At 42.6% G+C, this 22,500-nt stretch overlaps 1 protein-coding gene across 5 annotated transcripts in view; it reads right to left on the reverse strand.

Annotated features, from left to right (window-relative positions):
• Positions 1-22,500, reverse strand: part of gripap1 (GRIP1 associated protein 1) — a 48,338-nt gene that overhangs the window by 25,417 nt on the left and 421 nt on the right. Inside the window, exons 2-22 of one of the 5 annotated variants that reach the window (XM_080764368.1) lie at positions 17,123-17,189; positions 16,954-17,015; positions 16,816-16,842; positions 16,015-16,122; positions 15,364-15,526; positions 14,665-14,837; positions 13,906-13,945; positions 11,837-11,934; positions 11,281-11,328; positions 10,546-10,577; positions 10,356-10,403; positions 10,070-10,169; positions 9,317-9,394; positions 8,055-8,147; positions 7,520-7,561; positions 4,022-4,156; positions 3,088-3,183; positions 1,966-2,076; positions 1,500-1,601; positions 561-674; positions 78-155 (exon numbers count right to left, since the gene is read on the reverse strand). In XM_080764368.1, coding sequence (XP_080620494.1) covers positions 78-155; positions 561-674; positions 1,500-1,601; positions 1,966-2,076; positions 3,088-3,183; positions 4,022-4,156; positions 7,520-7,561; positions 8,055-8,147; positions 9,317-9,394; positions 10,070-10,169; positions 10,356-10,403; positions 10,546-10,577; positions 11,281-11,328; positions 11,837-11,934; positions 13,906-13,945; positions 14,665-14,837; positions 15,364-15,526; positions 16,015-16,122; positions 16,816-16,842; positions 16,954-17,015; positions 17,123-17,189 — 1,815 coding nt within the window. Of the gene's footprint in view, positions 1-77; positions 156-560; positions 675-1,499; positions 1,602-1,965; positions 2,077-3,087; positions 3,184-4,021; positions 4,157-7,519; positions 7,562-8,054; positions 8,148-9,316; positions 9,395-10,069; positions 10,170-10,355; positions 10,404-10,545; positions 10,578-11,280; positions 11,329-11,836; positions 12,034-13,905; positions 13,946-14,664; positions 14,838-15,363; positions 15,527-16,014; positions 16,123-16,815; positions 16,843-16,953; positions 17,016-17,122; positions 17,190-22,500 lie in introns of all 5 variants that reach the window. The other 4 variants (XM_080764365.1, XM_080764367.1, XM_080764366.1 and 1 more) reach the window with 4 other exon arrangements.

The following is a 22,500-nucleotide window of genomic DNA, read 5'->3' on the forward strand; positions in this document are numbered from 1 at the left end:
TGTGTGTGTGTGTGTGTGTGTGTGTGTGTGTGTGTGTGTGTGTGTGTGTGTGTGTGTGCATGTGTGTGCGTGTGTACCTCTATCTTGTGTGCGTGTTCCGTCTCTAGTGTCTTCATCTCCTCTTGATGTTCCAAAGCGTTCTTCTCAATGTTCTCCTGTTCAAACACACACACAAAACACACACAGTTCAGTATTACCTATGGAGAGGTTATCATATGTATTAAGAGGCAATCTTACTGACTTTGTTAGAGATTGGTCACCTATTGCAAGGTTTTTAAAAGAAGAATGGAAAAGAGTATGTACAGTATGTATGTACTGTATGGGTGTGTGACAACTGTATGAGAATAAGTTAAACTGTATGATGAGAGTATATACGTGACTGCTACTTTTTTCTGGATTACTATTTGCTGGCATGTTGTTGATTCTGTCTTTTTTTTTTCCTTTTCTGTTTTTTGTCTTTTTTGTATGTCTGTAATGTATGTTCATAATTTTCTGAAAAACCAATAAAAGTATTGAAAGAGATAGGGTTCACCGTGTCACCGTGTGTGTGTGTGTCTCACCTCCGTCTCTTTGAGTCGTCGTTCAAACCAGCCTTTAGTTTCCTCCAGCTGGTGAACCTGGAGCTGAAGCTCCTCCACGTTGTGGTGGAGATACTCCAGATCCTTACAGCGAGCCTGCACACACACACACACACACACACACACACACACACACACACACACACACACACACACACACACACACACACACACACACACACACACACACACACACACACACACACACACACACACACACACAGTAAACCCGCTGCCACTCCAAGTGACAACTGGCCATTCACAGCACGGCTTTTCCGCTCTATTTTGCACACGAGTGACCTCCCCCCCCTTTCCACCTGATGGACTATATAGTATGCATAGGTTGCATACAGCAAATATTTAGATTTTTAATTATTAGAACAGATTTTTTATATATTATGCTTTTAAGTAGTCTCTCTTAAAAAGTCGTTTTTATGATCTTTTATATAGTAACTGTGTTTGTGTGTACTGTGATTTCTGTTATCTTTACCACTGCACAAAATAAGTTTCCGAAAGGAAAAATAAAGTTCTTTGAAGTTGAAGTTGGTTCTTTTAATCTTCATTTTTGCTCCTTTGATCAAAGAACTAACCACCGCCCTAACCACACCAAAAGGGTCACCATGCAACTCCTTGGGTCCAAACGGTTGCAAGGAGTTAACGCCAAATCCGTCTAGACCCTTCGGTGTGGTTTGGGCCATTGAATTTAATTGAATCACTCAGAATCACTATGGCCAACGTGGGTCAACGTGCAACAAGATCACAACAAGATCACAACAAGATCACAGCGCCGGGACAAAGATAAAACCTTTGGTGTGGTCAGGGCTTTAGTTACAGACCGCACATTCAAGTCAGAGACAGCAAGACAAGTTTAGAACTTAAGCAGTGACGGATAACGGCCACAGTGAGCTGCTCAATAGTTACCTTTTCATCTTTCAGCTGCTGCCTCATCTCCTCTTCAGTTCTGTTCTTCTCCTCGTGGAGTCCTCTCAGCTCCTTCTCATAACGAGCCCTAACTCCTAACACCTGGAGACAGAGAACAGATCAATAATCAATACGATGTATTTACCCAGGGTTCAACGGGTCGTCTCAGAACACAGCCAATGTCTTGGCTTGGAGGCACCTTGTGAGGACGTGTCAGTGGATAGGAAGCATCCTACCTCCTTGTGAGGAGGTGTCAGTGGATAGGAAGCATCCTACCTCCTTGTGAGGATGTGTCAGTGGATAGGAAGCATCCTACCTCCTTGTGAGGAGGTGTCAGTGGATAGGAAGCATCCTACCTCCTTGTGAGGAGGTGTCAGTGGATAGGAAGCATCCTACCTCCTTGTGAGGATGTGTCAGTGGATAGGAAGCATCCTACCTCCTTGTGAGGACGCGTCAGTGTCCTTACCTCCTTCTCGTGCTGCAGTTTGAGGTCAGACAGCGCCTCCTTGTGGTCCGACTTCTCCTGGCTCAGCTGGATGGCGAGTTCGTCCAGCATCATCTTACGTTTCTCTGCGGTCTGTAAAACACACACATCATATACATTATTTATTAATATTCACGTGAATGCAAACGCATACATACTGTCTATATACTGTACTACATACTACAGCATCACACAAAAGCCTAAAAAGTAGCAGAAGCTTGTAATGCAGCGCAAAGAGACGTTTTGAGCTTGTAGATCTGCCACTTTTGCGTTTATTTATTTATTTAAAGCCTGAAAAGTAACAGTTTTGGATATATGAGGGTTCCACCCGACAGAGATGATATCAATTATATTGATCACTTTAACGACTTTGGTCATGTCCTTTTTTGAGGTTTTAGATTATTATTAAAAATAAAGAAAGAAAATCACCTATTGAACACTCTTTACGTCTGTATTGAAAGTGATTTTTATTTAGTTTTAACATTACTACTTTTATTGCATTTTTTCATTTCTGTTAAGTTCATGTATACTAGTTCAGCCTGGTCTATGTTGTGGCGCCCCCTACTGTTCTGACCATGTTTTAGAAACAGGACAGTGATGAGTGATTGAGTTATGAGGCACCCGTCTTCCGTCATATGTCCAAATTAACTGGATTCAAATAAGAAGAAACCGGAGAAGAAAGCAGATCCTCAAGCTGGAGCCTGTGGTGTCGTATGATCAAGTATAGGACGCTAATTTACGGGCGGAAAAAAGAACCCAAAGTTAAAACATGAAGATAAGAGGTTTCTGCCCGACGCCAACAAAAAATGCAACTTACTGTAATATTACATTACATGACAGCATGTCTACTGTACATATATAGGGGGAAAGGTTAAGGGTGTGTGTGTGCTGTCGTAAGAGCATGCATGGAGGCTGCTGACCACAGGTATGTATGTTAATGCTCGTTTAAACACAGACGCTGATGCAAAGAATTCTGCATCAGCATCTTTGAGCATCATGTGCCGAATGTAATGAATATTTAAGTGTGTGTGTGTGTGTGTGTGTGTGAGTGTGAGTGTGAGTGTGAGTGTGAGTGTGAGTGTGAGTGTGTGTGTGTGCACGTGCCTTCTTAGCATCGTCCAGCTCTCTCAGTAGTCCGTCTTTCTCCAGTCCTTCCTCTGTCAGCTGCTCTAACAGCTTCCTGTTGGCAAAACTGGACTCCTACAGACACACAGACAGCTGATATCAGTACTGCATAGTGAATACATACAGTACTGTACATACAGTAAGTAGATACAACCCTGTTTAACCCCTTTTGGCCCGACGTCGAAATAAAAAAAACGTTCGCTCTGAAAGAATATATATTCAAAGATTTGTGCCGCATGTTTACAATTTAAGCTCACCGAGTGGCGCGTGAGCTTGTAGATCTGCTATTTTTCAATAGCTAAAGTATAACATAATGCTTAGTTAAAACACCAAAAGGTGTTCCCGCCCAGAATGGTTTAAATTATCTGTATTTTAGGGCTGAGCGATATGACTTCTTATGCAAATAAGCCTGTACTAATAATCCCCAACGTTTAATGTGTTGAAAGTGATTTTTGACAGCATGGTTTTAGTATATAATAATATGAACTTTGGCCAAAATCCATGTGGGTTCTTGCTTATACTTTACGACGAACATGACGAAATCTGACCACTAAAATACACCAGATTTCAAAATAAGACTCACTTGTAATGATTAGTCAACACTATAGGCTTGTTTTTTGTGCACTTACAGGAAGTAGATGTGAAGTATGTGACACACTGACACCAGAGCTAATAACGGACGCTATAAATCAAATGTTAGTAACTATCAATACGCAAGAGCGCTTCTATGAAAAATCTATCAATTAACAATTAATCAACTAACATACAGTAGATGAATAAGATACTGCATGGTACAAGTGCCTTGAGGGTGTGTAAAACTACACTTTTGCTACAGTAGTTATACTGCGTGAGTGTGTGTGTGTGTGTGTGTGTGTGTGTGTGTGTGTGTGTGTGTGTGTGTGCGTGCGTGCACCTGTAGCTGTGAGTTGAGGTCATCTCTCTGAGCCAACAAACTCTCCTGCTCCGTTCGTCTCTGTTGGAGTTCAGCTGACAGAGAGGCCTGTTGCTCCCTCAACAGGTTCAACTCTTGAGTCTTCACTGTCTGGATCTAGACAGACAGACAGACAGACAGACAGACAGACAGACAGACAGACAGACAGACAGACAGACAGACAGACAGACAGACAGACAGACAGACAGACAGACAGACAGACAGACAGACAGACAGGCAGACAGACACCACACAACACACAATCAACAAACACTGTTCACACTACTCGCTAGCCTGATTATCAGACTGTAGCTTTCTTGAAGCTTCAGTCTGACATTGTCTCCTGTCTGAGCGATTTCAAGGGGGAGGGGATTAGAATTTCCCTCAACCAATAGCCATTGTTGTCGTTTTTCCCTCCTTCCTCATGTGTGTTGCGCTGTGTGATGACGCTGAAAACGGGCCTCGGCGCTGATTGGTTGTTCGTTAGACCCACCCCCACCACCGATTCTCATTGGATAATACATTTTTGTACCGAAGAAATGATAGGTTCCCAGTGACAGTGCAACACCAGACCAAGAGATGCAGTCCACTCAGAGAGTGGGCGGGGTCTTTGGGCTGGATCCAGGCTAACTACTCGCACTGTTGGATGATAGTTTGGTGATGACAGCACATGATGTTGGTTAAAACAAGACGATGGATAAGAATGGATCTCAGTGAGGCAGTAAATATAGAATAGATAGACAAAATAAGGCACCGTGCCGACAGAGAACGCTTTGGATCTCATGTCCATAGTGCTCACACACTGTGTGGATCTCATAGTCCATAGTGCTCACACACAGTGTGGATCTCATGTCCATAGTGCTCACACACAGTGTGGATCTCATGTCCATAGTGCTCACACACAGTGTGGATCTCATGTCCATAGTGCTCACACACAGTGTGGATCTCATGTCCATAGAGTACTCACACAGTGTGGATCTCATAGTCCATAGTGCTCACACACAGTGTGGATCTCATGTCCATAGAGTGCTCACACAGTGTGGATCTCATGTCCATAGAGTGCTCACACACAGTGTGGATCTCATGTCCATAGAGTGCTCACACAGTGTGGATCTCATGTCCATAGTGCTCACACACAGTGTGGATCTCATGTCCATAGTGCTCACACACAGTGTGGATCTCATGTCCATAGTGCTCACACACAGTGTGGATCTCATGTCCATAGTGCTCACACACAGTGTGGATCTCATGTCCATAGAGTGCTCACACACAGTGTGGATCTCATGTCCATAGTGTGCTCACACAGTGTGGATCTCATGTCCATAGAGTGCTCACACACAGTGTGCTGCCTGCACTGTTTGAACCCATAGACCACTGAGGTGCTCAGAACTTAAACTTCATGCCATCTGCGTATTAAATTAGCACAAATAGCGGAGCTGGAACGATCTAAACATGGACTTGTCACGGTTCAACGTTGCGTTGTAAATTATCTGTGGTCAGCGCTGGCAGCTAAAGAGGCGTTCTTTTGTGGACACGGTCCCTCTAGCACCGTGTCCACAGGAACCGTCCACAGAGCTGCCAGAGCTGCCTTCCCACTGAGCATTTCTACGGTAAAGACTCATTGGAGCACTCACTCCTCTACCCAGCACAAAGTGTTTGCGCTTCAGAGCACTTGGCAACCAAATCGTTGTTTTGGCGGAGCACCCTGTGCACCTGGAGCAGAAAATACTTTTTGGGGGGAGGAGGAGGAGGAGGAGCGCCAACCACACATCAATGTCACTTTCCTAGAGCCAATGTCACTAAAGAACTCCGTCACTCAAAAGGCTGATTTCTGAGGACACGGCCCCCCCCGAGTGAGGCAGTGCATATAGAATAGACAGTAGAGAAGTGATGCGGCGCATACATTATTACAGACTGCTAGATGACACTGATGCAGTGCTGGTTAGAATCTATGAGTGTGTGAGTGATGCATGCATACAGTATGCATTGGTAGACAGCAGCAGAGCTGTAGCACAGGAGATGACAGCAGGCAGTAGTTAGAGAGAGGTGAGTTAGGATGTTTAATGAAAGGTGACACAGCTTCTATAGCAACTAAAGCTTCACGTTACCTCCGGTTGGTGACTGTGGACGGATGTTGTTTTACTAAAGCTTATGGTGCAATCTAAAGGGTCAGTCCACACCTAATGCAACTGCCGTTTGGGGAGAAAGACTGCAAGGAGTTGCAAGATGTTGCAACTTAAGGAGTTGCAGCTGCAAGGTGTTGCAAGGAGTTGCATTGGTGTGTTTAGACCTTGGTCATGACTTCTGACTTTTAAACCACTTAAACCCCATATATACTGTATACACTTGATTGATCGGGGTCAGGGTCTATATAATTTTCCCCCTCTACACCCAATCTCTTTGCATTGTTTCATGCCGTCAAAACTAGGCATGCACGATATTGATCGATATCCGATAGGTATTGGATTACAAATGGTATTGCTTGGTCAAATAGACCGATACAGATGTCGATACCAATATTGCCATACAAGTTTCCAGTAGGATTTACCTTACACCTGTCCTGTTAGCCTTTATCATCGCAAAATGTTTTATGTTATGTGGGCTAAAACACACATAACATTTTGATATCGGTTCAATACCAATATACACATTTTAAGGCCGACATTGACCATACCGATAGCATCTATTCATCGCGCAGCCCTATAGTTAAAACATGCACCGGTAGTTAGTATTGCAAACAAGGATGAGACTGAGGCACTCCCGTGGAAACGTTTAAACGCAAAATCGTGAAAATGTAGTTTGTGTCTTTGAATATATTCTTTCAGAGCCGATGTTTTTAACTGTTCCCTGGAACAACATATTTTCAGATGGTGGTCGGCGGCCAATTACATACATAATTTTGGGGGTCCTTGACATGAAATAGTTTGAGAACGACTGACATAGGTTATTTTGTAGAATCGTCCTCAGGTCTAAATGGGTTAATAGTTTGGCTAATGCATACGTAGCAAGGAAAAAATAACTGCACCTACGTACGTGTTGCGTCAAAACTACTTTCATCAGGTTTAACTTTTCCACAAGAGTGCCTTAATTGGACTCATCCTTTTTTGCATCAATTGTGTCACCCAGTTGTACCAAAGACCACCTTGTTGCCAAACAGATGTGCACCTTCCTCTCTTTTCTCTATGTTGTTAGTATTGTTGTTGTGCAGAACATTGAAAAGGTTGAATGGGTTCTTCTGATGTGGTGAGGTTAGTAGCGGGTCTCTCATGTACACTCAAAATAATCAACAAGTTCAAGGCTTCCTGCAGGGTTCTCCGAGCAGCTATACGAGTCTAGAGAAGCCGGTTCTATGTTTGAGGTTCGCAAAAATAATTGAGGTTTCTAAGTTCTAGATCTAGAGCACACAAGCTTTGAGTTAATCTGTCTAACATTAGGATTCTAGGTTAAGGGATACATAGGCAGCGTTCGGGATATTATTACCTGTTCTAGGGCGATCAGATTTGTCCTTAGAACGACATGCTCCTGCAGATTGGGTTCCATAATAAGTTCCATATTGAGTCACAAATAAATATGTATCTTCTATGCTAGGGTTCTAGGTACGGGGTTAGTGGGTTACCCATTCCAACGCTGCAGTCTAAGGGTTGTAGATAATGGTTACTCTATGTATGGGGTTACCTGTACTAGTGAGGTTAGTTAGGGTTCTAAATAAAAGTTCTACATGGTGTTACCTGTTCTATGTTAGAGTTCTAAATAAATGTTCTAAGCATGATGTTCCTCACCATGTTAGGCTTCTAGATAAGGGTTCTAGATATGATGTTACGACGTGTTCTAGAGCCGCCATGTTATCAGGGTTCTCTAGATATGGTTCTATGTTCTAGAGCTGTTATTTTGGGGCTCTAAATAATGGTTCTAGATATGGTGGGTTCTCTAGATATGGTGGGTTCTCTAGATATGGTGGGTTCTCTAGATATGGTGGGTTCTCTAGATATGGTGGGTTCTCTAGATATGGCGTTACCTGTTCTAGAGCCGCTAGGTTTGTCCTTAAAGCATCGTTCTCTTGCAGGATGTTGTCCACCTGTTCCTGACTCACTGCACTCTGATTGGCTACCTGCAGTGTCATCACCACCACAGGCAGGACGCAGAGGGACAGACGGGCACACAGGAGAGAGAGACAGGCACACAGGAGAGAGAGAGAGAGGCACACAGGAGAGAGAGACGGGCACACAGGAGAGAGAGACAGGCACACAGGAGAGAGAGAGAGACATGTAGGCAATGAAAGACATTAAGGGGTTAAAAGATTGAGAGAAAGAAAGAAGCACAAAGTTGCCAAATATGAAAAGGAAATGTAAAACAGGAAGGGAAAACAGAAGTATATAAACCGCAAACAGAATATGAATAGAAAAGAGAAAACGACGAGAGTATAAGACAAAGCAGCAGGTTTCAGGTTAAATACATTATATATTTGTCCACAACCGACCCCCGCCCCTCTCTCTCTCTCTCTCTCTCTCTCTCCTATGCCTCTCTACCAGGCTTACCTCTTCACTTGTATCTTCACTCATCCCACTATGCGGGCGCCTTCTAGGGGGTGCGCGGCATGAAAAGACTAATGGTGGTGCTATGGGTTTATTTTATATTATGCCAATATATGGCAAGTACTGTATCTGCAGAATATAGCCTACGCTGCATACTGTATATATATACCATATTCAGGTTAATATATGTGCATTTATGTGGATACATAGGAAATGTATGTCTCTTATACTGTAGCTTATGCAATTTATATGTCCACGTGGGGGAGTGCGTCAGCTACTGTAGGTCAGGAGCGGTAAAACAGCCAGGGGGTGCATGGCCAAAAAGGTTTGGGAACCGCTGCTATATATAGTATAGAATAGATCATCATCCATCCATCCCTCCTTCTCCTCTACATCCTTCACTATCATTTAACTCCATGGCTCCTCCCCACTCCACCCTCCATCACTCCTCTCCTGACTGACAGCACATCTCTCTGTCTGTCTGTCTCTCTGTCTCTGTCTCTCTCTCCCTCCCCTCCCTCTAATCCCCTTTTCCTCATTAGCAGATAATTAACCTGTCCCGCTCTCTGACCTCACATCAAACTCCATCTATCTGCAATTAAAACTACATTTTTAATAACTTCCTTTACTGATATGAAACCGTGTTACTTATTCCTTAAGAGCAAGAGCGTGTATGCGTGCGTACAGTACGCGCGTGTGTGTGTGTGTGCGTGTGTGGGTGTGTGTGTGTGTGTGTGTGTGTTACCTGGTCGTTCAGAGTGTGCAGTGCCAGTTCATGTTCCGTCCGTCTGCTCTGCATCTGTTCCTTCAGTTCGGCTACAGTCTGAGAAATGAAACAACACAATATTTTGTCTTGCTGAATAAAATATCTGCTACTAAAAATGACTCAGATTATTGTTTATACTACAAAACCCCTAGAGAGATACTGGAGGAAGCTAAACTACGTCAAACTGTTTCAACCACTTAAAGCCCAGCATCCGTACCCGAGGATTCTACATACATTTTCTGTGGAAAACCTTTACGGCACATTGAATTTTCACAGAATTCGCCTAATTAGAGAATTAGGAATAGGGACACTAGAGTTCATTTAGGGTTGATTTGGTTAAAAGGTGTAATGAAACGGAAATGGTGGGCATTTTAATTTGAAGTTTCAGCATGAAACGCTGGCTCTGAAGTTTCTGAACCAATCAGAGCGTCGCATCCCTCATTAACCTTGATAAATTACAATACATTTCGAGGACTGGAAAATGTTTTTTTTCTCCAATTTCAAAATATTTCCAGGAACAAAACGTCATGACCGTGGGGACTTTCATGTTCATGAGGTCCATCCTGAATGGATGTCAATCATGTCATGTTAAGAATGTCTAACATTGGCTGCCATGTTCATTTGGTTTAACATGAGAGGCTGTTGTGTAAATTACTGTAGGTTACTCTAAGCCGATATGTTGAGGTGAATTAGGTCTAATTTTGATTGTCTGTCATGTGAATTAGGTCTAACCTGATTGGCTGTCATGAGGTCAGCCTGTAGTTTCTGGATGCGAATATGTAGAGACTTCAACTCCTCCTCTTTCCTCTGGTTTATCTCGTCTATCTTGGTCCTGCAGACAGACGGACGGACGGACGGACGGACGGACAGACAACACAAAGACTATGTTAATTAATGACACTTATAAAATGGTGACTTGATGTAATGTAAAATAACTCGAATAACTAACTCCACTAACATGAAATACTGTATAATCAGAAGAACACCATTATAATTATTTAAAAAAATGATAGATTACCTGCTGTCATTGTAGAGAGCCTCCTTCTCTCCCTGGAGACGAAGAAAACTGAAGAACAGAATTTCAAAATGTAACATCTAATAGAATAATTCACATTTAAAATTGTTTTTATCTTACTATCTTTAGCATCAGAGACCTTATATATATTTATCATGCTACCAACCAATCACAGGTTGAGACAGGAACTCACCTTTCCTGCTTTCTCTTCAGTTTATCTGACAGCTAGAGCGCGCACACACACAAACACACACACACACACACGCACATTATAGCATTTAGCATTATATAATAAATAACACGTTTTTGCTAGTAGGTCGGCAAATGTTTTCCTGCCGCAACAAATAGGTCAGGGCATTCATTCATGAAAAGTGTATAAAAAGATGAAATATGGAGACGTAAATGTTTGTAAAAGCATAACGTTTGGCACGTATGTCCCCTGGTTTAGACATCCTAGACGGGGTGCCCAAAAGAAACCTTAAAACAGGAAGTTAATTATTGACACAATTGAAAATGTCCACCTACAGTGTTGGCGATTGACTCAAAAAGCCTATAAAATCTCATAGAAGCATACACTTTGGCACATATTATGTCCTTTGGGCCATCCTAAGACATAGATTAGAAGCATATACACTTTGGCACATATATCCCATGGGTCGTCCTAAAACACCCAGAAGGGGTTCCCCAGATAATCTGAAACAGGAAGTGAGTTATTGACAAAATTTTAAATGGACGCCTACAGTGTTGACAGATGATGCAAAAAGACACGAATCTCGTAAAAGCATGAAATGTGGTACAAAACAAATGTCCCCAGTCAACGCTTGTTTGACCTGCATTAGGTTGGTCACATTTACAATATGAAATGGAAAACTAAAAATGACGTGACCCGTGTTCATTTGCTCACATTTAGAATACAATTGTTTTTTACCTTCGTCACTTCCTCCTGTAGTTTACTGATCTCTGTCTGTTTGGAGGTCTGGAGAACATGAGAGACCAGTGAGATGGACATTTAAACTGACTGTGTGTGTGTGTGTGTGTGTGTGTGAGCTCTCACCTCTTATGGTGTGTAACAGTGTGTCTGTGTGTGTGTGCGTGCATACATGCATTTTCCTGTCCCTGAAACTGGTGTACAAATATTAACATTAACCGGTGGTTAATAGGTTAGAAAAAGTCACAGGTGTTTAATAAAGTTAGGGTATGGGTTAAGGTGAGGCATGTACAGTATCTGTTAGTTAGTGTGCGTGTACACGCGCGTGCGTGCATACGTTGCATGCGTTGCGTGTGTGCGTGCGTTCGTTGCGTGCGTTCGTGTGTTGCATGTGTGCGTGCATTGCGTCCGTTGCGTTGCGTGCGTTGCATGCGTGCGTTGCGTGCGTTCGTTGCGTGTGTGTGTTGCATGTGTGCGTGCATTGCGTCCGTTGCGTGTGTGCGTGCGTGCGTTGCGTGCATGCGTGCGTGCGTACGTGCGTTGCGTGCCTCCTCACCTCCATGCTGTGGAGCTGTTCCCTGAGCAGCCTCTTCTCCTCCTGCTCGGTGGTCAGGGACATCTCCAGCTGCTCGGTGGTCAGTGACATCTCCAGCTCTGGCCCAAAGCAGTGATTTAGTGGACAGAGAGCAGCCGACCAGCCTAGTGCTTCCTGCTTAGCTACAATCTTCTCTACAACGCGCTCCCTTGACCGGCCTAAAGGGGGCGCCGCACACAGCAGGAGGGGGGTTGGGGGGGGGGGCATTCCATTAGGCCACACACACAGTACAAGAGATGGTGACTTTTGTTTTTGTTCGGTTTTCATCCGAGCTTAATGTTTGTGTAAGACGAAAATCTACACTAATAGCCGAATATACAGTAGGAAGGGCTAGCGCCCCTCAAAAACAATCACTTACAGCTCCTTTAAGCATGAATCTGATCCGAGGTCAGCAGTCCAGACAGCTTGTAGGGTGTGTGTGCCCTGAGCCAGCTAGCTGCCCTATGCTTACTGCAGTTACACAAGCAGGCTGGGGATCAGCGCTTACGTCAACACATAATCATCATCAAACTAATTACACATGAATGGCATTTTATTTCAGTTCAGATCCATGAATATGAAGATGAATCTTCACGTTAAACTATGATAAAACCAATTACACTGTAGCAAGGTTAGGATCCATTCACCAAACACCAAGGTCAACATTTTGAGGAAATACAGACATGCTCTACAGACAAATTGATTGTATACAGGATTACAGGTGCATCTAAAAAGACAACTGAGAATATTGTGGAAAATGTATATAAATATGTAAGGAATAAGACACAAATTAATCTAAGAAAACATCATTTCATATATATAATTATATGGTGGAACAGGTGGAATCTTGGGACATTTTAAGATGCTGAATCTTCATGAACTGTATGCCATAATGATCAAGATTAAAACAAAAGTTCAAGTTAAATATTTAACTTTATGTTAATTTATGTTATTTATTTCTGAGTGAATTTAATCACTTTCGGAATTACATTAAAGGGGGGGGGGGGGGGGGGGGATTCTGGATTGGATTCTCCAATATATTAAATGTTTTTAGATGCACTTATAATTCAAAATGATACAGTTTTCTCTCATTGTTTATCATGTGACTCATATTAATTGGATCCCAGGCTGATGTGTAATAAACTCATGAACTGTGGTTGGTAGATCCAGTCCAGTGGTTTTCAAGGAGGGTCCGGGGAACCCACAGGGGTCCTTATGGGGGTTTCAGGGGGTCCCCAAATAAATTATTATATAGTTAGGAACCAAATGGACAGGTATGTAACTATAGTTCAGAGTTCACAAAGGAACCAAATAGTCTCGTAAGGGTTGGGGCTCTGCAGCTTAATGCAAAACAAAATGGGGGCACTTGAATTTTTGAGAACCACTGAATATCATTTAAATCTTGTCTAGTCTATAAACCTTGGTCTGTATAACAGAGTATTGTGATGGTGTGGACAGGGTCTGCTGTCCTCAGTAAAGCAGGCAGTTTCCTCAAAATGTGGGTAAGATTCTGCTGAATAATACCCTAGCCTCCCTATTCTGGGCAAGGCATAATAAGTCATGAGTACTGTAGGTATTGGTAAAAAATAGCAAACATCAGATCTACAATAGGCAAGCTCACAACGCAAAGCAAAGCGACGCGATGTGAACTTGTGTATGTGCTGCAGTGGTTCAACGTTTTCTGGATAAGGGCCCACTTGAAAATCTCAAAACTGCCCGCGTGCATTTCAGAGCACATTATTTTAATAGATTTAGTACAGTTTGTTTCCTAAATGCCGCCCAGGACATACAGTATGCTGAAGCCTCTGTTAGCCTATAGCATGAAGCAAAGCTTTTGCAGCATTTATAGCATTTAAACAAACATTCCTGTCTTTTCTGCATCTGATATTCAGTTTATGTAGCGGGTTAGAGTCTAACAACAACTATAGGTTCCGACCACAGAAACAGTTTTAGTATCATTTTCAGACTGTCAACTGCTTCACTGTTAAGTGAATCAGGTGGAAAGAGTAAGACCAGTGTTATAGAAACATATTTGAGGAGAGCGTACTCACCACTGAGATGGTTAGATTTCTGCTCCACGTTCGCTTCAGCCTGGAACACACACATATTTACAACCCTGAGCAGAGTGGTCTGGAATGTTTTTTTGTTTTGTTCTTTGTTCAAGCCATGGACCACCCCCTAACCGAGAGAGACAGATGAAGCGGGGACCGCACACTACATAAAATTGTGTCACAGATTAAATTAACCTTTTTTTTTATATATATATTTTTTATCCCAGGATTTTGTAACCCATTTTTCACCCCTGTGTCAATCATCTAATGTGATCCTGGGCTCTACACACCCTCCACCAACCTAGTCCCCATATATGGGGGACAAGGGGAGAGCAACGGACTTGAACTCATGCTTCCTTCATGCCTGAGTGTCCAAGTTGCTCCTTTACACCTGACAGGGGGGAGTTTCCCTGGTTGGACGTAGCGCGTGGAAGGAACACGTTATTCCAACCAGTTCCTTTCCCCTCCATCAGGCGCCCCGGCTGGCCAGGGGGAGGCAGTTTAGAGACCAGGATTACTGCATGTTTTTTGTGAGGGTACCTACCCTAGGGGACACGGGGAGAACATGCAAACTCCACACAGAAAGAAGTACTTTTGTTCTGTTGAGAACAACTGCCACGGTTCAAGCTCACAAGACTCTTGGCGAACTTGGAGAAAAGAAACTCGAGGCCCAAGTCACAGAAAGGAAATGTGGAATAACCGTTTAACTGTGATCTCTGTGACGTACAAAGTGTTTCTATAGTGACTTCTCTTCCTCACCTGTTCAGGTCTTTCATGGCGTCCCTCGGCGGCTGACTCCGCCCCTCCGGTGGTGACGTCAGAGACTCCGTTGGTTCTGGTTGGCCCGTCGGTCTCTGTGCCGGCGGCGGCGGCGGCGGCGTGGGCGACCGTATGTCTTTGCACTAGTTCCTGGTCACAGCGCTCCTGCAGGCCTGGAGGACATATCGTCATATCAATCAATCAATCATAGATTATTGGCAGATTATAAAGGACAGCTTCTTGCACCAAAAAGAGAAGACAGGCAGGCAGGCTGCGGGCATCGAGATCACTGACGTGTGATTGGCAGTGATGGCATGGATGGCAGACTGGTGCTGCCAGCTCCAAAGGCCTTCTCATTTTTATAGCACTTTTCCAAGTGCTCAAAGTGCTTTACGGTTCATTCATTCATACATTGGGAGGTGAAGCGGCGAACAGTCGACGCCAGCGTCCTCACTTCCCACATTTACACATCAACGGTGGCGAGTTCACACCGACCGACTCACTGGAGGCAGTGTAGGGTTCAGTGTCTTGCCCAAGGACAGTTTGACATGTAGACAGGAGGAGCCGGGATTCGAACCGCCGACCCAGGGATCATTGGACGACCTGCTCTACCTCCTGAGCCACAGCCGCCCTGGGCAACCTTTAATCGATGGGAGCCAGTGGCACATGTATAATTATATGAGACACACACACACACACCTGCCATTTTCTTCTGGAGGGCGGAGTTTTCAGCTTGGAGGCGGAGCAATTCTCCATCCACATGGCTGGAGGCGGGCACAGGGGTGGGGCTACTTGCTGAGGCCGCACCGCCTTCCTTGAATCCTTGGTTCTCCTGTTCCAACTGTTCTATCTGAGTGCATAACTGGAACAAACCATAGAACATATGCAGATCTGTCAGACTATATATTAACTGGAACAAACCATAGAACATATGCAGATCTGTCAGACTATATATTAACTGGAACAAACCATAGAACATATGCAGATCTGTCAGACTATATATTAACTGGAACAAACCATAGAACATATGCAGATCTGTCAGACTATATATTAACTGGAACAAACCATAGAACATATGCAGATCTGTCAGACTATATATTAACTGGAACAAACCATAGAACATATGCAGATCTGTCAGACTATATATTAACTGGAAGTTCTGGAACAAACCATGGGTTATACAATGTCAAGAGTTAATTCAACACTGAAGATTTGACATTTTAGATTTTGGTCTCAAGAGATACAAATTAAATCGTGTCAAATTAGGGGCCCTTGAAAGAACAAGTGAAAAAGTTGAGAATCACTACATTCTATAATAATATAATTTAACAGCGACAGTGTGTACTGTACCTTGGAAAGTTCCTGCATCAGAGTACTGTTCTGTAACCTGAAGTCATCCTCCTGGCTGTGGAGTTTACTCTGTAGCATCTCGTTCTCAGTCAGCAAGGCCTCCACCTCCTGCATAATCAATTCATACATTTTGACTCTTGAGACAGTAAAATGAAACCAAATCAACCCGCTCAAGAGTAAAAGTATTGGTAAACATCTGCATCAATCTGTGCAGTCTGTGATTTTATTTCTTTATTGCACAGCTGCCCACCTTTGCCAACTTGTAGTAAATACTACAACTTTTGTACAACTTTTAATCTGTTTAAACCTTTAAAATCAATGACCTCTTCCATACAGGAAAGGATTCCAAATAAGCCAGCTGGCTTCTTCCTTTCCTTGCATTGTATTTTTGTTCTTCGATATGTTATTGTCTATTTTTTGTACTATGTGCTAAATAAATAAACCTAAACCTAAAAGAAGTTAACTTACAAGAAGTCTACACAATTAGAGAATGTAGAAGAATTGTTATTTTAATCAACTTTTGCCTGTTATCTCTCCTATGGTACCAACATCAATACAGGATTACAACACACACTATACATTATCATTATTAATTATTATGAATTATCCAACAAAAACCAATGGTGGTCTGTGGATCAAAAAATAATGGCACCTTGATATGAAAAGGGTTGAAAACCACTGGTTTATGACAATGAAAGTAGTGAAATGCACATCAGCATCATGACAGTGTGCCTTTAACAGCTTCCAGCCAGCAGAGGGTGCTGTTTACTAAATAAAGCTAATGGTAACACACTGACTCACCTGAGCTTTCTTACTCTTATTCAGCGCCTGCAGACAGAAAACATTCCAATAGTCAAATTAATTAATATGTACATTAATACATGAATACATTATTATGTAGTAATAAACCTAATTATTATGTTCTTATGTATTCCAAACCTTCTGCGCTTTGACAAAGTCTCTTTCGAGAATAATATTCTTCTGGCGAACGGCATTGAGCTCTGGAGGACAAAATAAAAAAGCTTTGTAGACATACGGTAGACATAACTGATATGTATAAAATGGTAACTATTACTACATAAGAATACTTTAATAAAAGGAGGTATACCTGCTGTATTCTTCCTCAGGTCATCAGACAGCTGGTAATTCTGTGTTCGTAACTCCAACAGCTGGGCCTGGAGACAGAGACAGAGACTTTGTGTTACTATGTGCAGACATTAACACTTTAGGATGACATATTATACTTTACCCAAAAAATAGCAAGAAGCTCCTATGTTCTAGATCGGAAATTATTCTGTGCACGACACTTGGTACACAACTGAGTATAAATCAGGTTCAACTCTAATTCCAACCACTAAACCCAACATCCTGATCCTAAGGGCCGATTCATACTCCTATTTTATCGCTGTTTCGGCGCTGTAGTGCCGAAATGATTTCGGCTCGTCAGAAATTTTCAGTAGCACCGTAGAGCCGACTTTAGGACGGTACCCAGTGCCCACTACCCGCCCCCCCCGAACCTCAAATGACGTCACATTGTAGGCTCTACAGAGCCGAACCGACTTTTATTCGGCTCTAAAATAGGAGTATGAATCGGCCCTAAGCCCAACCTCAATCCACAGATCTATTATTTTCTTATTTTCTTTTTACTTTGACCCCTTAAAACTGGGAAAGCATCCGTATAGATTTTAGCATTGGCTATAATAAAATAACAGATCTACAAGCTTGTGCATCTGCTATTTTTTTTGAAAAAAATCTTGAAATCGTCGAATCATTTTGAAGTTTTAGAGGGCCTCCGGTCTTAATGGGTTAAAATGGGATCATTAGTGTTTAATAAATTATTGATTAGTGATCATTTGTCATAATTGACTATATCAATTTCTTTCACATAAACAAAAGCAGAAACTAAGACCAGTGACAGACGCCTTTAGCTACTATGCCCCTGTGCTGTGGAACAGCCTGCCATGGTACCTACGGTTCTCTGAATCTGTGGACACTTTTAAACGAAATCTTAAAACACACCTTTTTAGCATTGCTTTTACTTAGATCATTGCAGGTCCTTTTCCTTTTGTTTGTTATTACTATTGATGCTCTCTTGTTATGTTTTTGCTCTTTCTGTGAAGCACTTTGAACTGCACTCGTTGTCTGAAATGTGCTATATAAATAAAGATTGATTGATCGACATAAAATTAAAATGTAATGAATTTGAATTCTACTCTAATTGTATAATTCAAAGACAGACAAAGAGACAGAGCGAGTCTCATCCAGAGGACATTCACACCAGCAGTCGGTGTCGGGTGTCTTTCTCAAGTAGACACCAACTCTCAGATCAGTTACATATCAATGCTGTGGTCTCTGCTGGGATATGAACCCAGGACGTGAATACATGTCTGCCTGCCTCTCTTTGAAGAGGGAGTCCCTGCTTGGTAGGGCTGCACGATATGGACAAAAATTCATATCACGATATATATGGCAGATATCTCGATATCGATATGATGACGATATATCGTGCAGCCCTAGCTGACACCGTCGTCGGGAGACTCCAGACCTGAATCGCCAGAACATATTTTCTTAATGGGCGTGGCTAGCGATGCAGGGCTGGAGCCAGGCTACAACAGGACAGAGGGACAAACGAGAGATGGTTTATTTTCCGAGGGGCACAGGCTAAAATAGAGGGCTGGCTTTAGAAGTGGACGATATATTGTCGATATAGACGATATATCTATATGTAGGGGGTGACAGACCATAGCTGAATATTGGTTAGTGAGCTGGCCTGGGAGGGCAAAGCTCCCAGGTTCAATTCAAGACCTCAGCAATGTGTCCAGGTGTCCCTGAGCAAAACACTTAACCCCTAACTGCTCCCTGAGCGCTACAACCAAAGTCTGCTGACTCTGTAGCTCCTAGTAGTAAATAGGATGGGTGAAATGCAGGACACATTTTACGTACGCGCAAATATACAGTAACAAAAAAAAACACCCCAAGGAGTGGGGACCTAAAAAATTGTCTCAATGGAAGGGTAGAGAGACAACCTTCGAGTCCATGCTCGCACCCTTTCGTGAGAGCCTGGCTGAGTTGGTTAAAAACAGTACCAGTATCCATTATATGGACATGGTTCAAGTTTATAAAGTAAGAGCGATAATGTGGAAATGATGTTGCAATGGGTGGTACGTAACACAAGTTCATCACCTCAAACCAAAACACATTCTGGAATATGAGGAAAGCAAAAACTAAATCCATCCAATGCAATTTTTTCCAAAATGTGCAGCAGGGCTGAAACCATCATTCTAGTCTTAGAAATGTTTTATAATTGAAAAGTGCGTAAAAATAAATAATAATAATAATAATCTAAATCTATATGAGCAAATTAGTTAACCACCTATTTTTATACTAAATTTGCACAATGGTAATAAGATTATTAATCAATTAGTTTATTAAATTATGTAATATCCATTATTGTTTATACTTGATTTAATCTAATAGTTTAACTCTTGCACCCCTAAACATGTGGAAAAGAAAGAGAAATGGCCACTGCCCGCACCAGGCTAACCTTTGCCTACTCCTCACTTCCTCATCCAGAGAATGATTGAAAAGATATTCCAGGTCCTTAAAGCTGATAAGAAAACCCTGAACCTGGCACAAACATGGCAAGAGAGAGAGAGACTGGGCCTTTACTATTTATTTTGTAATCAGTGAGCAAGAAAGACCCTCAGCCCCCTCCCTGACTGACTGACTGACTGCGTAGAAATGATTGATCAATCTGAATCAGGATGTTGACTCTGTTGAGGCAAACAGAAATGTATTACACATGAGCTCATGGGAGAAATACATGAAACACTCAGGTGGATATTTCTCTGGGGACTGCAGGCAATATACAAAGATAAGAGAGGGGAGAGCATGTGTCAAAGGACCAAGCTGTACAGAAAATACTGTACAAGGCTTGAACCATGGCATTGTGATTCTGTAATATATAGAGATTAAACATTATTGTAAGGTCAAGACAAGGAGATAACAACATACTGTCACATGTTTTCACAGACATGATAAAGGACATGAATCCAGTGCCATCCTTCAGTATATAAAGGGATATTTCACTTTAAAAAATGTAGACGATAAAAACTTTTTAAAGTGGTGCAACCACTTCATTAAGTAGTTTTGTGTGTGTGTGTGTGTGTGTGCCTGCCTGGCTGGCTGGCTGACTGTGTCTGAGCAAGGAAATAGCCTTTGGTGTCACTGTTGTGCAGCCTAACACACACATACAGTACATATTAAGTTATTAACTATATATATATATGATGATTTCAGGTTTAACAGTACAATACAGTACAGTAGAGCGACCCCCTGGGGACCCCCACACGGTAACCCTGTCATTTCTCAACCGTTTCAGACACGGGGCAGCTCACAGGAACCGGGCCGGCACCCTGGGCGCATTCCCAGGGACCCCCACACGGAGTTGCACCACTTACTTCACACGGGTGTGATTTTTCTTTTTTAACCGAATCTATGCCAGACCCTTTCTCTGAGAAGAGGCAGGCAGAGAAAGTCCTGGATGGACAACATCAAGGAATGGACTGCATGGCTGCAGCTTCCAGACCCTGCTACGCACAGCTGAAGACCGAGAGGGCTGGAGATCCCTGACTGCCCAAGCATATATCCACCATGACACCCCTACGCTGCTTAAAAAACATTAAAATAAAAACTACTAAAGTTGAGATCAAAGCTACCTCCTACAGGCCACTGACGTCAGGCCTAAATGGGTTAAGTTAAGTGCAACCTCTGTAATGGTGTAATAAACTCAGACAACACCCAGTTCACCCAGTTCATATCTAAACAGAATTCTTGATTATGGCCAGCACCCTCCATTTAGATATACTTACACACCATAAAATACACATGTGTAATGCTTTTATCAGAAACACATGACAAACACAGCTTTCTCTCCTATACACAGTCTCCCTCTCAGCTTTCATACTGTCTGTCTCTCCTACACTGTCTCCCTCTCAGCTTTCCTACTGTCTGTCTCTCTCCTACACTGTCTCCCTCTCAGCTTTCCTACTGTCTGTCTCTCTCCTACACTGTCTCCCTCTCAGCTTTCCTACTGTCTGTCTCTCTCCTGTCTCCCTCTCAGCTTTCCTACTGTCTTTTCTATACCAATATATAATATAATTGCATTGTATTGTATGCATTACTGATGAATTGAGTACAATGGACCACCCAGGGAGTTTTGTGTTATCCTTTTAGCATAACCTTTGACTGTACTACCTGTACTGAAAAAAAAGAAAACCTAATGGAATTCAATCAATGTCTATTCTCTACCACTGTCATTTGACTAATGTGGGTTTTGTCAACAGTTTGATTAATTAAAGTGCCCAAACAAACACATAGGAAACTCACCATATTCACACAGCGGCCATTTTAGTATTTTACCATTCAGTTAATGAAATAATGCCACCCGCCCGCAGCAAAATGGCCAATGTGTGAATATAGTCAATACTCAATAGCCTGTCAGGTAACGAGGGTCACACAGGTTCTCAATGTGCAGTGTGGGGGCAAGCCGTTCGGCGCCTGAAACTCTGAGAGCGTACAGTACAGATGGAACCAAATGGACCATAATAGGTCCATCTGTAGTTCTGTACACTCTCCGAGTTAAAGTAATGCCTATGATTTTACAGTGTGTACATCGGGGGTCCCAGAGATAAAATAATAATACCAAATGGGGGTCCATGGATGGAAGAATCATGCATATCACAGTCACACTGGGGGGGTCCTAGAAATGAAAAAACTAATCTCTGACTCAATTCGTTTCTGTTCTATTCTGTCTGTTGCCAAACACACAATAGTGACTAGTTGTCTGTATACGATGAACTTGTATTCTATGAAGAGCAGACACTGTGTGTGTGTGTGTGTGTGTGTGTGTGTGTGTGTGTGTGTGTGTGTGTGTGTGTGTGTGTGTGTGCACATGCGTGTGTGTCCTTGCCAGACCCCATGACTGACATTAGGTCTGGTCCCATGGAAGCTAGCAAGCGGGAAGACTGTACACCTCACTCTCTGTCTGTCTGTCTGTTTATTTATTGTCTTAAAGACCTCACTCACATAAAAGGTTAATATTATTATAGCAGAGTGGGAGGTGCCTCAGGCTCAACTGTCAGTGTCAGATGACAAGGAAAACTGAAGGCGTGAGACACCAGAGTGAGACAGACTCTGTGTTTGTGTATATAAACAGACAGTTCAAAGGTGTGTGTGTCGGTCTCTCTCCTCCTTCAGTCATGCTAGCTACAGTACCGACTACCGAGACACTTTCCATTAGCCTCCATCCAGCTAGCAGCAGGCTAATGCTCTGCCTGCTTTAACACGACGGCCAGTCGGTCACACACATGTGTTGACATCATACACATTATGACATAAACATATTAAAATAAACAATTAAACGCTAGTATAGCTCTCGTGCTAAACGGTGCACCGTTACGAGGCTATAACGTCACGCAAACGGGT

This window comes from Protomyctophum bolini (assembly GCF_963924005.1).
Source record: "Protomyctophum bolini genome assembly, chromosome: 5".
NCBI lineage: Eukaryota > Metazoa > Chordata > Actinopteri > Myctophiformes > Myctophidae > Protomyctophum > Protomyctophum bolini.